This window comes from Amphibalanus amphitrite, unplaced genomic scaffold (assembly GCF_019059575.1).
Source record: "Amphibalanus amphitrite isolate SeventyFive unplaced genomic scaffold, NRLGWU_Aamphi_draft 000569F_arrow, whole genome shotgun sequence".
In the NCBI taxonomy this organism is placed as follows: Eukaryota; Metazoa; Arthropoda; class Thecostraca; order Balanomorpha; family Balanidae; genus Amphibalanus; species Amphibalanus amphitrite.
The window spans coordinates 403628-421179 of NW_024882063.1; the positions used below are offsets into that span (position 1 = coordinate 403628).

The following is a 17552-nucleotide window of genomic DNA, read 5'->3' on the forward strand; positions in this document are numbered from 1 at the left end:
CGGCAATCAAACGTGCTGCTGGGGGAAAGCTGGAGATGAACGGTGGTCCCTTATTTGTCGGCTTTGGGTTTTACCTGTTTGTATCACTTGTTGATAACTGCTCTATTGAATCCGAGGACGCCAGCTCGTGTTTCGCATATGGGCATGGCTCGCAGCCGACACATGCCATGAAGTAAAACTTTATTTTTGGCGTATGAACGTTTGATAGGGCCTGGAAGCCGTCAGTCGCCATTTATTAGCTCAGACGTCTCTTCAAACTTGAAACGGCGTTACCACGGCATTACATCCGTTTGTCGTGAGTCATTTTGCTTTTTTACTCTTTAGGGTATTCGAGCTTTAGGTACACTGCATTCTTCTCGTGCATATTTACATCGCTCGTTCGTTCTTGTTTACCATAACACAAAGACGGTAAGTGCTGCTCAACCATGTAACTATTTACCATTCATCATGCCTGGACGCTTCCTAGCGCTGCGCCGAGGCATGCTCCTCTCTTCTCGTATCGTGCCAGAACGAGGAGCCACGGGGTCGTATGAGCCTTGCATACTGACCGCCCTGCCATGACCGGTGCCTCTGACCGGGCCCGGTGGAGGCGAATGCCGGTCGCGTGGGCGTTGGTTGCACCAGGGGTGCCTGGTGCCACCGCACTCGCCAGGCGTGCTGACTGGTTTCTGCTCTGACCATGCCGTCATGATCTTCGCTCTGGTCAACATCATGAAACGCCCAGAGGCCGTGGTCGTTTTGAATGTCTTCTTATTTTGAGGAGTGGGCGTTGGAAGGTTCGGGGATATGAGCCGAGCCGTCGCACCGGCCGGCTGAGCTTTTCACCAGTGCCAATGACAGGCTCTGCAGCTCTGTTGTAGCCGCTGTTCAATTTAATGTCCATGCTGCACCATCAACGGTGTACTGGCACTGCACGGTCGTTGACAAAGTTTGGCGGTGGCACGGCTATTTCTCTGCACTCGGCCCCGGACATACGTCATACGACCTCACCGACCGACCCGCGGTCACCGCGGCCTCTCTGAGGCCTCCGTGCCTGGCATCGTGCCAAAAAATCCTCACCACGATCCACCGTCCCGCAGCACGACCCCGAAACAATGAGCTTCATACAGCTACTCCCAACAGCGACGGCGTGCGCCCAGCCCCATTGAGTCGCACGATCATGAAACAGGTGAACGTGTTGCATAACTATCCTCTTCAGGCCGCGTTCTCTTCTTCAGAAACTAATCGCAGGAACAATGGTGGCCGTGCCTTGCCGAGGCAGACGGCTGGTGGCTCTGGGACCGGTTCTGCTAGTGGAAGGCCCACCAGCCGCCGGTCGGGGCACGCCCCACTGCAGTAAACACCGAGAACCGGGCCGGCCGGGCGAGTGTTGATGATTCGGAGGCGCCTGTTGGAAAACATCGACACGGGGGTGTTTCTGCAAACGATCGCAAATCTAGGGCATGTTTCAAATGAGTAGTGTCTGAATCACAGCAGCCAGTGTAAATGAAATGATTGACGATTGGTTAGAAGTTTTATGAGCGATTGAAGCAACAACGTTTTGTTGTTTGCTTTGGAGGAGCCTGCTTTGACAGTTGCAGGGTCAGGTCCGTATATCAGATAACTCGTTTATCTTCCCATCTGGTGTTTGGTTTGCGACCTTCAACGGGTTTTAGGAGCGCAAACAACGGAACGGAAGGTGATTGATTGCCCGTCGTACAGCGGCAAAGAGTGTTTCAACAACGTTGGAAGTGTTATATATTTTATAAGCATTACCTATCGAAGTGTCCAATTTTCTTCCTCTTTGCAAATGCAGAATGTAGCCTCGAATTTTTTGTCAATCGACTCTATAGTCAGCGACTATCAACCAAGTTATCGGACACCGACCACCACCTCTAGCCTTACGCATAGATAAAGCTTCGCCCTACCCCTGCACGGTCGTCAGCGACCAGCTTCAGCGCAGAACCAGACGTCGACTGATCTACAAACACCGCCCCACTCGCTCAAATCAGACGTACACACCAGTCATCTGTAAACGTACACCGTGTCTCCCGTAAACACGTCAATACGGTTTTACCTCGCGGACACCAGCAGAAAACCGTGACGGGAGCAGTTCTTGTCCGCTGCAAACCGTTTGCACCGAAACATCCTTGTGAGTTGGTGGCCGTGCGGTGGAGGTTTAAAATTACGTTTCCCTTTTTCGAGTGCCTACTGAGAATCGTGAAGCACATACGCACGTGCCCATTGTCCATGTATGTATATTCTTCTGTGCACATTTTGTGTCTGGCACTGAATCGTGACGTGTCCGTGTACACTGTTTTGGTCGTGCATGGCTTCGTTGCCGTGACACCGTCGCGCGGTCCGTCCCACTGTCCGCCCTGCCGACCTCACGCGGGACCACCTGAAGCAGCATTCTGTCCCGGCGTTTCCAGATGTCGTCCAGCTTCGTGGCTGACATGGATGATCGGCTAACTGGGTGTTTTGGACCTGTGGGGCTGTTTTAGGCTGACCCGGCACTGTTTTCAGAGCGAATCCACCGCTGAAGATAGTGCAAAACAGACGGCGTCACAGGCGGAAGGTAGCGACGAGCCCCCGCCGCCCGTGCCGCCCAAAACAGACCTGGCTTCTGAGGAACAGAGTCCCGCTGCCACCCCCGCCGAGGCGACGTCGGAGTCTGAGGTCAAATCAGAGACGGAGGTAAAACCCGTGGAAGAGAAACCTGCAGAAGAGAAGTCACCAGACGAGAAACCAGCAGAAAAGGAGGAGGAAGAAAAGACGGCGGAGAGCAAACCCGAAGAAGACAAAGTCACCGAAAAGAAACCTGAAGAAGAAGATGAGCCTGCGGAGAAGCCCGCGGAGGAGAAGACACCCGAAGCGTCACCATCAGAGGTTGGTTGGTGTACGGTGTTTGCTGCGAAGGTGACGGCGTAACATCAGTACAGCAGCTTCTTCTGGTGAACGGAGAGAGCCCGTTTCGGTGGATTTGACGGCGCGGCGCTGGTCTAAAGGCCTGGCTACACTATGCGTTTTCTGCGTGCGTTTTTTGCGTGTTAGCGGGTTTTGCGTAATATCGTTCTAGAAAAAAGGTTATTATTAATTAAACTTCTTTAATATTTTTATAAAAGTTAATAAAACGTTTATGTTAATTAAAAGTTTATATGAAAAACATATAACAAAAACGTAATGTCGTTTCTTTCTAGAACGATATTCCGCAAATCACGCAAACTCCCAAAAAAACGCACGCAGAAAACGCATAGTGTAGCCAGGCCTTAACGCCTCTGTTGGTTCGGGTGGCGACTGACTCACTCCTTACCGTGTGTATGGTCGGTGTCTGGAGTGACTAACCGAGAGGACCGGTCGGCGGCCGGTCCGGTGGTGGAACGATAACGCTTCTCCGATTTCAGACCCGTGCTGAGGACTGGATGGTGCAGAAATTCGGCAGATACAGATCTCAGCGCGGCGCTGCAGTGCTCTTCTGATTCTCTATTTTCTGCTGTTTTACCTCATACCCATACATCTCGATGTTTGTGCTGGATAAAGATCAGCAGCAGACAGGACAGAACAGGCTCTCGGAAATAAGTACAAAATTATACCCGCCACTCGCCAGTGTTCACCAAAGAGAACCGATAAATCCAATCAAGGAACTAACGGGACAATATGTTTTGCACAGGGATGCGGAGCCGTGGAAATTTCAGACGGCTCCGGCTCCGGCTCCGGCTCCGGAGAAAAAAATCGGCTCCGGCTCCGGCTCCGGCTCCGGGTGAAATGTTGTGGCGGCTCCGGCTCCGGCTCCGGCTCCGAGTAAAATGGTCCGGCTCCGGCGGCTCCGGCTCCGGCGGCTCCGGCTCCGACTCAGTACATCCCCTATGCAATCAATTAAATACGGGTGGAAGAAAAATTGGATTGGTTATACGCGTTACTCTTTGCCATGACCGGCTCATCGCGTCCCCGCGCAAACGCACCTCGGAGAGAACTGGCAGAACAAAGGACTAGGAAGCGATGGCATTGGAAACGCAGTCGCCGCGAATGGAGTTCACTGAACCATCGTAAGCTGACACCAGTCTCGGCTGCATTGGGGGGTGGGAGTGGGGGGGGAGGGGAAGAGACGGTGCTGGGAGTCGCAGTCCACTGCACTGGCTTGAAAACAATGGCCGTCACCTGATGACCGGTCCTCATGTTCTGGGGATGCAGTAGACGTGGGGGGGGGAGGAGCAGCCAAGAAGTTGATTGCGTACTGTGGGATACTGGGGATATTCGGCTTTTTTCATTCACTTGATGGCCCATGACGTAAGTAAAGTATCATATGTTTTACTGCCTTGTACTGTCAAACCGAACTAGGTCAATTATTTTTTTTCCTCTTCAAAAAATAAAAAGGAGCCGGAGTCGCCCCCTTTTTTGGCGGCTCCGGCTCCGGCTCCGGCTCCGGGCTATATTGTTTCACGGCTCCGGCTCCGGCTCCGGCTCCGGGCAAAATATGCCGGCTCCGGCGGCTCCGGCTCCGACTCCGGCTCCGGCTCCGCATCCCTGGACTTTTGCAAATAGGTACTTGTCTTCTTTTCTGAGAAAAGTTCGCGTTCCTGTCCCAATGCATACCTATCTGGCCACAGAATTTAACGAGCGTCCAATATTCGATCGTAAGCCGCCCTTAGAACAAGTCCCGGATTAGAGTAGCGTTGTGTCAAGGACCGGTGCCTCTCTGATAGTGATGTCAGTTACGGAAAATCGGAATACCGATACCAAACCAAATGCCAACCGAAACCGTGGAGAAATACCGAAACCAAACCAACTTGGGAACATGAGGGAAATACCAACTTTTTACCGATTTCTTAGCCTTTTATACATAAGTGGGTGTTCATGATACCAGGGGCGGATCCAAGGGGGGGGTCACATGGGTCATGGCCCCCCCCTTGAGGCCCGGGGGCCCAATGACCTGCCAGGGGCACCACCGGCCTATCAGGGGTATCACAGTCCTGACAGGGGCACCACAGGACCGCCAGGGGCACCACAGGCCTAGCAGGGACACCACGGGCCTGGTGCCCCTGGGCCCTGACAGGACTGTAACGCCCCTGACAAGCCTGAAGTGTCCCCGGCAGGCACGTGGTGCCCCTGACAGGCCTGAGGCGCCCCTGCAAGGCCGGTGGTGCCCCTGGCAGGCCTGTGGTGCCCATGGCAGGCCTGTGGTGCCCTTGCTAGGCCTCTGGTGCCCCTGACAGGCTTGTAATGCCCCTGGAAGGACTGTGGTGCCCCTGGGCCCTGACAAGCCTGAGCTGCCCCTGACAGGCCAGTGGTGCCCTTGCTAGGCCTGTGGTGCCCCTGGCAGGCCTCTGGTGCCCCTGAGAGGCTTGCGGTGCCCTTGGAAGGACTGTGGTGTCCCTGGGCCCTGACAAGCCTGAGGTGCCCCTGACAGGTCCGTGGTGCCCTTGTTAGGCCTGTGGTGCCCCTGGCAGGCCTCTGGTGCCCTTGCTAGGCCGCTGGTGCCCCTGGCAGACCTCTGGTGCCCTTGCTAGGCCGCTGGTACCCCTACGCCCGGAGAGGACTGGTGCCCCTGAAAAGTCTGAAGTGCCCCTCGGCAGGCCCGTGGTGCCCCTGACAGGCCCAAGGTGCCCCTGCGAGGCCGGTGGTGCCCCTAGCAGACCTCTGGTGCCCCTGGCAGGTCTGTGGTGCCCCTTGCAGGTCTGTGGCGCCCCTGGCAGACCTGTGTTGACTGGTGCCCCTGCTAGGTCGCTGGTGCCCCTCACAGACCTGTGGTGCCCCTGGGCCTTGATAAGCCTGAGATGCCTGGCTATGACAGGCTCGTGGTGCCCCTGATAGACCAGCTAGGCCTGCAGTGCCCCTGGCAGGCCTCTGGTGCCCCTGCTACCCCTGCGCCCGGAGAGGACTATGGTGCCCCTGAAAAGCCTGAAGTGCCTCTCGACAGGCCCGTGGTGCCCCTGGGCCTTGACAGGCCCAAGTTACCCCTGCGAGGTCGGTGGTGCTCCTGGCAGGCCTCTGGTGCCCCTGGCAGGTCTGTGGTGCCCCTGGCAGGCCTGTGTTGACTGGTGCCCCTGCTAGGCCGCTGGTGCCCCTCACAGGCCTGCAGTGCCCCTGGAAGGACTGTGGTGCCCCTGCCCCTAGGGGTGCTCATGGGCCCAACAGGCCCGTTGTGCCCCAGACAGGCCTGTCGTGTATACTTGCTAGACCTGCGGTGCCCCTGCTTCCTGGCAGGCCTGTGGTGCCCCTGGCGGGCCTGTGGCGCCCCTACAAGACCGTAGGTGCCCCTGGCAGGTTTGTGGTGTCCCTGGAAGGACTTTGGTGTCCCTGACAAGCCTGAAGTGTCAAGGACAGACCCTTTAGACGCCAGGGTCAAGTTCGTCGGACTGACAACGATTTGCTTACCTGATAACGTTCCTGGTAAGTACTCCTCATTACTCAGCGTCCACAACATATATACACATAGCACATTCATATATACTTGCTTACAATTGGTAAATGTGGTTGTGGCTAAGAGTTAAGATACTGACTAAAAAAATAAATAAAAAAAAACTGAAAATGGGGGCACCACCAAAATGAAGTGGACGAAATCCGTTGAGTTTTTAATTTTGGGTATAGGTAGGGGCACCACTTCGATTCATGACCCTCCCCTTGGAGTTTTCCTGGATCCGCCCCTGCATGATACCAACAAAATACCAAACACATTAGGATTGAAATAACAAATACCAAGTTGGTATCGGTTTGGTATCGGTATACCAAAAAGTCGGTATCCGATTGACATCTCTACTCTCTGAGTGGCATGAGATCTGCAGGCCAGTCAAGATACCCTAGCTGCAGACATCCACACTTCACAGTATCCATAGGAACTATGTGCGCCTGTTGCTCTCTTATTGCGAGGGGGCGGAGGAGGGGGCAGAGTGCGTTAGAGATCTCTGAGGTCAATGGTCATACCCGGGACCAGCCGTGATGTATCGCTGTGCCGTATCTCTGAATTCAAGCGGATAACATTGCTTCCGTAAGCACTTAACTTCTTTGTAAATTTTTATTTAGCTAGTGGTACCATAGTGATCTAACTTTTCATTTTGCACGCATCGACACGGACGTCTCCTGGGCCAGCGCACTGAGTCACCGTTTGATTCACTCATCAGTTCACTACCACGCTGCCTAAATGATCGTCTGGCACGGGATCTTGTCTGACTCACGGATGCCGATCGTAACGACCACGCCAGCCGAGTCACTCGCGGGCTGCGCTCTGATCAAAACTATCACATGACCCCACGCCCTCCATGCAGCTGCAGAGTCACCAAATACTGCGACTGTACCTAACGAATTTGACGGTTGCAGTCAGCATTCTGCAGCGGTGTGCGGATACATGTGCTTGGTGACGGTTTTATGTGTTTGTGTGCGGCAGTCGTGTTTTCGGTTCATTACTGGCTAAGCTTGAGTTCATGTGTGTCTAACCGCTTCTGGAGATGGGTACTTTGTGCTAACAAATGTCGCTGTTCACTTGTTTGTTCACAGCTTTGGAACTATTTGTGTATCACTAAAACATGTTACGTCATTAATCCTCATAATATTGCTGTATCGGCCTATTGAAACACGCCCTTCAATTCCTATTTGGCCTGGACATTACCCCGCGCCGCGCGCAAATCCCATAATAGTTATTTAGATTCTCGGAGTCCTGCCCATTAGAGATGCACCAAATTTGCAATTTCATTACCCGCCCCGCCCCGCAGCTACCCCTTGCCCAACCACAACTACCCGCAAGCTGATTTTGGCTGAGCCGAACCCGCAAAAAACCCGCAATTTTAAAAACCTGCCTTTGTAAGGAAAAAATACAGCTGGGTCAATGCTAGAGCTATATAAACCTTACTTGCTTCATTGCTGTGCAGAAAAAGACAGCCAAACAAATAGTAAGGACTTGAAATTGCTATGCTAAGTCCTCAGGAAGTGCACACTGGATAATGGAAAACGAGTGCACACTGCACATAGACTTCAGTTCAGCTTCCTATAAGTTTGCTTTCAGGTTCTTTTATGTTTTATGGAATGCTTTCATCAGCATTTATTTATGCTTTGTAGTTTGTTGTTTGTACCCTGGTTTGGTCATTGCTAGACTGTGGATGCTATTGCTGGTTGTTTTCAGTTTTGCATTTGAAATGTGCTTCCTTGATATATTTTTATATTTGGTTCTGTTTTAAAAGTTGTTTTGATGAATATTGTATTGTTAACCTGAGCAAATGCACTTGGCATTGTGTTTTGCATCTAAAAAAAAAAATAAAAAATTTATAGGTTCTAAAGTCTGACCGCCAAATACCCGCCACACGACAAGTTTTGCTTCTCGAACCCGCCAAAAACCCTGCGGGTTTTGAAAACAGAGGTCGATAAAATGCTTGGAGTTGCTCCAACGAACATCTTAGTCCCATCACTGTCTCCAACTTAGCCCTCGCCTGGCGGGGGGGGGGGGAGCAGCCTCCCTAAGTTTTTTTCGCGAATAGCGTAAAAGTTGGTGTCGCGTAGCGCCGCAAAATTTGGCACAACGTCTGGGAATGAGCCTTTTGCTACCTATCCTGAAAATTCACTGCCATCCGCCGCGTCGGCACACCGGTATCTCCTCACCTTCTCCCCACACGGCCTTGACTCCCCAACTCACACCATCACACTGATCACACTACTGCATACGGTGACCGGTCGCACGGTGGATCTGAATGCCTACGTTTGCGCGCCAAAGTCTGAAACAACTAACGATTATCATCAGCTTAGAGATGTTGAAATTTAGCATTTTAAAGCTTCTAATTCAAAAGTTTATATCTGTGCTTTAACGCACTTGTCCGTATTGATTGAGAAAAGAGCGGACTTTTTATCGTATTACCTAATGCGAAGTAACGCAATCGAAGTGTGATTTCGGTCCACTGTGCGTTTTCAGGCGCGCTCGATAAAACGCCCAGGCCTGGAGAAAGTTGGAAGGGTGATTTTCTGATCCTCCTTACCACAAAATGACCCTAAGCGAAAAAATGCCCGCAGGGCGCTGCCAACGCGTGCCAGCGGCCCTGCTAGTAAGGGCGAAAATCAATGTATGTGTATGCGGAGCACACCCTTAGCGCTATGATGGCTCCTTGGAGACACCTGGAGAAACCTGTCCCGGCAGAACAAGAAGGGTCAGGTCCCTCGCAGACGGCGCGGCACGGCGAGAGCTCAGCGGGTGGCCTAGCCGGAAAGAGGATAAAAATAGCCGACTGGCCCGACCCAGCGAGGGGTGACCGAAGGGTGACCAGGAGTGAATGAGGGAACATACACGCGGTACTTACCGAGCAGCCGATAACAGCACCGGACGATTAGAAAGTCATAAGTCAATGCTGTATTTTAGGCGTAAGGAAGCATCCATGTAGACGGGCGGACTGTCTCCAGCTCTTCGAAGCATTGCTAATATCTTGCTCCAACGGGCGTTGGCACGTTGGAAGTTTTATCGACCACTGTTTGAAAACCCGCAGAAAGCGGGTTTGCGGGTTCAAAAAGGGCATCTCTACTGCCCATCGACCTTGCTCAAAACGCCGCACGTCTCTGTCAACCGAATTGAGGCGCTCCGATGCTCTGAATTATAGAGTGACCACCATAAATAGCCGTGAGGAGACCACCAGATGCACGGCGTCAGAGCCGACAGGTGATTCCACCGGGTCTCTGATCTCAGAGATGGAACTCCTCGACGCAGACACCATATATATCGATGATGGAGGAGGAATATTTGGCTCCACTGGCCAGTCACATCCTTCCGATGTGGTCATTGAAGATCAGACGATTTTATCCCTTTCGATAAGCCATAATGACAGGACTTCCGGTGACCAGTGGCGCGGGAACTTCTTCCAGACTGGGGGGGGGGGGGGCTGAACCATAATAGAAATCAACCTAGGGTACCCCCAAATCTAGTTTTCTCACCGGTTTTAGGCCACTTATTTTTCAGACCTTGGCCTTTTCAACAAAAAAAAAAACACGAAAATATTTTCAAAAAGTGAGGTATTCCGTCTCAGCTGAGTGAAGAAACTACCGTTTTGGCAACCTGGAGTAAAGGTTTTAATCTGTCAAATGAGTTGCCGAGCCAGTGAAATAGGTGGATTTTTCACTTACATGCTTTCTTCCTTTGTGACCCACAACCCCTAATTTGGGGAGGACAAGCTGCCCAACGGTTCCTGGCCTCATGAAACGTTGTGGGGCACCGCCCCCACGGCCGCAGAGTTGTGGGGGCAAGCTTCCCCCACTGCCCCCTCCCCTGGTTCCCACGCCTATGTATGAATCTATGAAATTATGTTGGTAGATTTCCGATTTCGATTCCTCCAGCTGGGGGGGGGGGGGCTCAAATACATTACGAGCCCCCCAGCCGAAAAGCTGGGGGGCTCAGCCCCCGCTAGCCCCCCCCCCCCCCGGTTCCCGCGCCACTGCCGGTGACGCTAGCACTGTAGCCTGAAAAGTTGGCTTATCTAAATGATTGTTTTTCTGCCGCGGCAGACGAAACTACTAACCGGTAACTAATCAGTGCACTGCATGGCGTTACCTTTCTCGATGTCAGAACTCAACAGCTGTAAGCCGAAAGTAATTTTATCGTACCAGAAAAAAAAACAATGAACAAAACGATGCTCTTTCTCACTGTTGCTTTTTTTTGTAATTCAGCAACGACTTTCATTTTTGTTTTAACATTTGACATTTTAATTACAAAGTGTATCTTCATCCTTTCGTGTAGCCCTTATTTCTTATGGGAACGTTTACCGATATTTTCTCTACTCGTTATTCATTTTTATTATTAACCTGTAAGGATTTAAAGTTCGGTATAACATGTATCATAATATGCAATTGAATATATGTAATGTCATATTTTCCCATATTTTGATGATACAGATGGATGTGTATTTATAACTTCACTTAGGCTCACTGATGCCTGTATGCTGCTATTGGGACATAAAATAGGTACCGGGTCTAATTAATTTCCGCTCCACGCTGCCCTTTTACGCCACCTACATCTACCACCAGTCTTTCGCACATTTCATTAGCGCATCTGCTTCTTAGTCCATTCACCAATGAGACCATGACGCCTTTTATTCGGCTTCACAGGGCGCCAACCGGAAATCTGAGAAGCCGTCTGAGAAAGCGCCTGAAAAGGAGGCCGGTGACAGCAAGGTCTCATCGCCGACCATTGACACTTCGCTCCAGGTAATGCACGGAGTGTGTCGGAGGCAGGATCCTATGAGGCTTCATTGTCACCGAGGGAAGGATCAGTTGGCTTAGCTTTTCCTAATGGGAATGGGGCGCTGCAGTGTCTTATAATGTGAACGTTGTCTTGATGACCAGCTGAGTGGTTTTGGGTGGAAGGGCGGGGTCTATGGATGATCCAAAGTAGGCATCAGTACCCAAGGCGGGTAAAGTAAATATTTTTGGAATTTTCACCACATTTCTGAGATAAAAGTTAACTTATTGCTCTAAAAAGAGCTCGCATTCAACACTAAATATGATTGACTGCTTCTTATCATTCTTCGTCATCATTTGTCTAATAACTGTTCCACCCTAGGCACCAGCCAATCGCTGCCTTCGATACCTATAGCTTTCATATCTCCTTTTCTCCAATGCCCTTCCGTTGTCCTCGCTTTGGTACCGACCGTCTCAATCCCACCTCCTCCAGTTCACTCGCACCAGGCAATCACCAACGGGGTCACCGTTTCCGTCCGGCTGGGCGTGAACAGTCTTCGGGCCGACAGCCGCTGGACACAGGATGTGAGAGCCTGACTCAGTCCTGCCGCGATTTCCTTCCGTTCGCCATCCGACTCCGCGCCCCTCGGAACCGCCGCGCCGTCCTCACGGCTGACGTGTCCCGTGCGTTAGGTTATCCTCTATGATAGCCTGATTTATTGATGCGCACTTACCTCCTCTAGTACCTATTGGGTTCAATGTGGATGTGCTGTTATGTGATTGAATGCCTGCCTGTATGATAGACGAACTCTTGTCTTGTCCGCGAACTCCCACGAACCATATCACAGTCCTATCCATCTACATTCACCTTCGACATTGCTGAGACGCACCAAGCAGCGATACGCCACCAGTGTCGCACTCACTGCGCCATTCCCATTCCGCGTAACATTCCCCCGTGCCCCACGCCACCTGCCGTATCACGATCATGGGAGTCCCGATGGAGGCCGCGGGTCTGACGTATCGCCCTCGAGCATCGGCTTCGCGGAGACCCCGTCCCGATGGCCTTGTGACTCACCTGCACCCATCACCTGTCCCCTACCCCACGCCTGGCCGGCTGGGTAGGCCCGGGGTTCCAACCGCCAGTCCCACCTGCCGTTTGAGTGTCCAGCTGGTCTGTCGGTTTGCCGCGCGCGCCGGCTGGACGAGGCATGTGCGCTCAATCGCGGCTGGTGTTATACTTTCGCCCCAACCGGCTACCAGCTGTTCGCTCCACGTGGTGTGGGGGTGTGTGGGCGTAATGGGTTGTGGTTGGGTGAGTCATGTTTATTGTTTGGTTTTGGGGGAAAATTGTGGAAACGGAAAGGTGGGATGCACACGATTCTGATGGCTAGGGATTGTTAGAGCGCTGAATAAAACATTAATGTTGCTCAACAACCACAGGCAGTTTTCCCTGTCATGAAATTCCCAGCCAACTAATCACAAATCCTTTATATCTTCCCGGAAAATGGTTCTGCGCTGACTGCTTTACTATTTTCACCGTTCATAATCATGTTCATTATATGTTGTCAGACAGACTCAGTGCCAGCTACGCATTTTAATGCCCTGGACTAGGGCACTAAAACGAATTAAGGAAAAGGACGGTGGCTACTGATCATGTCATTAATTCTGCCCATCTAAGTCTTGATCAGAACGCCCATCAGAATGACGCAACTTCCTTGCTTCCGTTGCGTCGTTCTGTCCCACATCCCACTGACGCCGTTCTGCCGCGTCTGCCGCAGGTGGAGTCGGGCTCAGAGCGCACCCAGCCGTCCCCGGCCCCGTCCGCCGGCTCCACGAGCACCGTCGAGTCGGCTAAATCGGCCGAGTCGGGCTCCACGGCTGCCGAAACGGACAAGTTCGGCCTCAAGCTGAACATGACTGCTGCCGAGATGCGCGAGTATCTCAAGAGCAAGAAGCGTCACGACCCGCGCAACGACAACCTCACCTTCAAGCAGCGGCACCAGATAGTGCAGAATATGTAGAGCGGGTGTTGAGAGATGGGGAAGGCGGGGCTTGGCTCCCCTGGTCAGTGTTGGGCGAGAGAGTGAGGTAAGGGTGACTGGATGCAATGGCAGGACCAAGCGGTTGTCGTGGTTCCAGGAAAGCGTCCGCTCTTTGAGTTTGGAACTGCAAGGGAGAGTGAGCTCCAATTCGCGTGAAGACCAGGGGTCCACATAGCTCAGAGCAGCACCGAGTCCAACAAGCGCATCGTGCCGTGGTCTCTGTACGATCGGGACTGGAGATGTCCTATCCCCGGCACGGTGTGGGCGAGCCGCCGGTCAGTCAGCTGTGCAGCTTTAGGTGGAGAGAGACGGCGGATATCACATTGACGTTCAATGTTAGGCGTAGCGATGCCAGCGTGCGTTGGCAGCCCGTGTTGTGGTCATGTATTCATTACGGACCAAATGTCCACTTAGATTTGTCTATCGGAGCACTTCATTGTAATTGTGGTTGTTACTACCAGGATACCAATATTGTATCGCTGCTACGAAATTAAAGACAGTTCTGCGATCAGTCTAGACTAATAGTGCGAATAAATAGCGTTACAATTAAACGTGCCGCAGTTTTTTTTTATCTGCAGTTACTGTGACCCTAATTTGCTCATTTTCCAATGAAGCATTCCAGTGACATTTTCCGTACTAATCACTAACATTCAAGTGCCAAATGCTTCCTTTGTAAATAAACTGTACACCATAACGTGGTCTCTCCTCGTACGCAAGAACGCGTGCGCAACTGCGGCAAGCTTACACTACAGCGTGATGTTTCACTGCGAACGGTAGGCCCCCGAACGACATTCCCAGTGTGACGTTCCACCTCTGACCTGCTGGTCATCGTTCTGTCGCTTCGTGCCGTCCCGTCTGCTCTCTCGCTGGTTTGGGGCCATGATAAATAAACGGGCCAATGCGCGTATAAGGTTCTAAGCCCCGGGCTTCGATTGGAAAATGATCACCGTGATTAGGCAGTGTGCGTCGGCTAGGGTTCTGAATGCCTGTGAGCGAGGGTGCTGATGTTGTTAACGTTTGCAGTGTCAGTGTGTTCGATGTCCGTCCGCTCTACAAGCGCTGTGGTTGGGTGTGTTGCACTACTGGCTAGCTTTGCGTTAGGGGAGAACTCGACGTCCGATTCGGTACCAGCCTGTCGCCGCCAGTGAGCTTGTCTGTCAGCTGCGGCGCGCCGCGTCACGTCACGTACTGTTGTCGCCCGTTGCGTCACAAAACGTGACACAAGGTGACCCGATGTGACGGCTCGTGACGTGCGCTGATGTGGCCGAACGTCACATGACATGACCGTCTGTCACGTCACACTTTCCGTTCCACAGCCACCGCAGTCACCGTGCGTTTCTGCGTGTGTTCGCGCACAATGTTTCCGTGTGCGCCCGCCGTCGTGCGCACATTCTGTAGCGTTTGTGTACACGTGTGTGTGTGCGCGCGTGTATGTCTGTGTGTACATAGCGGACGGTCGGGGCCGTTACGCCGCTCCGGCTCGAATAGTTACATATCAGCAACAGTGCCCAACCAGCGCTCGGTCGTGGCCCGTCTGAGGCTTTCGGGCCTCCCGGTGCCGCCTGACTGAAGCGTCCGAGCCTTAACTGTACCCGGCTGTTTGTACCTTGGCTAGCTTCGTACCCAGATACCCACGACCAATCTCTCGGTGTGAACCCCTGGCGAGGAGCACGGTTCTCCCCGCTGCCATGACCGTCCTCCGCTGTGTAGCGCAAACAATATCAGGCAATACCGCCCAGCTCGCCGTGGTATGCGTGCGTATTTCAACATTTATCTATCTCATTCCCCTATGCTGAGAGTTGTACCCCAATTCGTCTTTATGAAGCTAGACTGGACTATCCTAAAATTGGCAGATAGCAGTTTATAAACCTACTAGCTCCAAAATAATTCCGAGAACTCGTTGAAATCAGCTTGATCGTGCGATCATGTAGGATTGTTAATCCAGCTTCATGACGCTGGACTGTAGATTCTCGGTCGCTACTTCGTTTCCAAACTCTAATTTAGCTCCATTACCGCACATCTGTGAACCACCGGGGTGAGTGGCCCCGCCCGTTTCGTTTGTAAACGTTTGTTCTGTTTGTATGTGTGTGTGTGTGTGCACGGAACGGCGCTTGACAGGGCAGTGTAGCAGGAACTGACCCCTGCATCGCCCCGCACTTGGTGTGATTACTGTATGTGGACGTCCGTGACTGTCTTCAAGCATACGATTGTATTAATCAGTTTGTAAATACATTTATTTTTGCCGATCCAACCCGCGTCTGACAGGAAGCGGACAGGTGAACGAAACGTCCGTATGAGTAGGTTCTAATGCAGAAATGGGATCAAGTTCGCTTTCAATAAAGGAAAGTGCACAGATGGCCCGGGCCGCCGAAGACAACAGGCTTGCCAGGGCGGGTTTTGTTTTCGTACGCGCCGACCAAACGGCTGGAAATTAATTACCTATACATAGTACCGGTGAAACACACGAGGTGTGCATGCCAGATGGCTCGACTTCGGATCCATTGAAGGCAGTGGATCCATACATCGATTTCAGAATGGAGAGACGCTTGGAGAAGTGGGACAGCCAGTAGCCACTGACTACTGGGAGGTCGCTTGGGGAAGCGGGTGACGAATGAAGCAAACCAATGTACCACGACAGATAAGTAGATAAGCAGGTTCTGAGAGAACTTTTGAGAACTGTTACACAGTCTGGATCCGATCCATCGCGATAATATAATGGCATTCATTATGCGACGCGCAGCACTTCGTCTGGTGACGACTTGGTCGCAGCCTCACATCTGAACCTGTATTATAAACAAGACGCACATTCATTATAAACTGCAGCGTGTCTTTTGTGGTTACTGTCGCAAATCGGAGAAGTTGCAAATTGCAATTCACCGAATCAATTAACCCCGAAAAGGAGAGAACCCACATCGCTACCCTGGCGTATAAGCAGCCATGGAGTGAATGTCAGTGCTACTATCAATTAAGTTGCATCATTGCAAATCGCGTGGTCTTGACATTAGTGGGCGTGTCCGCATTTCATAAGATAATCCATAAATGGTCGGTGCACATGCTTTAACATCGGGCAACAAATCACAACTAGGCGTAAAATAGCCGTCAATCCACGAATTTCCCGGGCCAGTCACTGTTGCGTTTGTAAGCCATGGACAGCCACGCCTGACGCCTTGAACGACCAGAAAACGACATTCGACCTCTTAGGTCACGGAACTCAATCGCGAACCATCGAAGTTGACGTGAGGCCGAAAACAAAATTATGATAGCCTGTAGGGAGAGAAAAGGAGGTTCAGTGTCTCCATAAATCCTTATAGGTGAACTCGAGGCTTTACATGGATACAATGAAGGATATCTGACAGCGTTGCTAGCCACGCTATTAGCTTGGCTGACTATTTCACTGATTATGATTTCAGAGTTAGCTTCTTCACTTACAAAAGTTAGCGGCCGGACGCCTCCCAATGCATTTACTGCCTGACATCATTATTCCGAGCTCGTTTGAGCCCCATGGAGAACCCGTGACCTGAAATCACGTGAGGGAAGTCTTGATTGAACTCACAAACCACGTGAACTTAGGTCAAACTTGTGTGATATGATTTAGGTATCCATGAAGTAGAATCGCTTGAAATAAACTTATTGCCCAGTTCAAAACCAGCGGTCGCGAAACAAAGTTATGTCCCAATCATAGTTATATCCGTCTCTTAGCAGCCGGGAGCATTTAGTGTAAAGCTCTACCCCAGACAAGTATCCACCTACATATTCGCCCCAGAGAACAGGAATATTTTCTTATTGTTTTATGCACCCTCAAATTCCATCCCAAGTCCTCGCTGTCCCGCTTTTCGCTCGTAGAAAGCTGACGTTGGGTGAAACTAATGGCGCCCTTCCATTTCAAAAGGAGTGAGGTAGCCCCTTGGTTCCCCTTGGATTGATGGGTCCCCGCCTACCGGCTCAGACCCCTCAGAAGTTTGAGGCGATTTGACGGACACGGGACACGCGGAGATGAACGGGCTTTCTCGATAAATCAGCGGGCGGGCAGGGCTAAATAGCTAATGGGCGCGGCGTAGATAATGACGGTAATACCGATCGTTTAGGTGAGGTCTGATCCAATTTGTCCGTTTCGATCTTCACGCCCGACCTTGCTCATCTGTCGGACATGTATTTTACTTTTGCCTACATATAAGTTATAACGTCTCAGATTAGCACCAAACGGGCACCTGACTTGGGTTAAGTACACACAAGAACGTCTGAGTGAGTCCTCCAACTTTATCTCCAACCGGGGCGGTAGTGGCCCTCAGCCCCGTTCCCCGTCTTGTCACCCCGCCCGACCCGACTCGGCGGAGACACTGACCAATCACTGAAATGACGGACCGTGGTCGGTCGCCCGAACACCGCTGTCGG

The 17552-nt window shown here is 51.9% G+C and overlaps 1 protein-coding gene across 1 annotated transcript in view; it reads left to right on the forward strand.

The window, feature by feature from the left end:
* The window catches only part of LOC122394030 (Na(+)/H(+) exchange regulatory cofactor NHE-RF1-like), a 34701-nt gene extending 19292 nt beyond the window's left edge, over positions 1 to 15409 (forward strand). The window contains exons 2-4 of the mRNA XM_043390568.1: positions 2506 to 2868; positions 11047 to 11145; positions 12897 to 15409. Coding sequence (XP_043246503.1) covers positions 2506 to 2868; positions 11047 to 11145; positions 12897 to 13139 — 705 coding nt within the window. The 3' untranslated portion in view covers positions 13140 to 15409. The remainder of the gene's footprint in view (positions 1 to 2505; positions 2869 to 11046; positions 11146 to 12896) is intronic.
* Positions 15410 to 17552: the final 2143 nt, after the last annotated feature.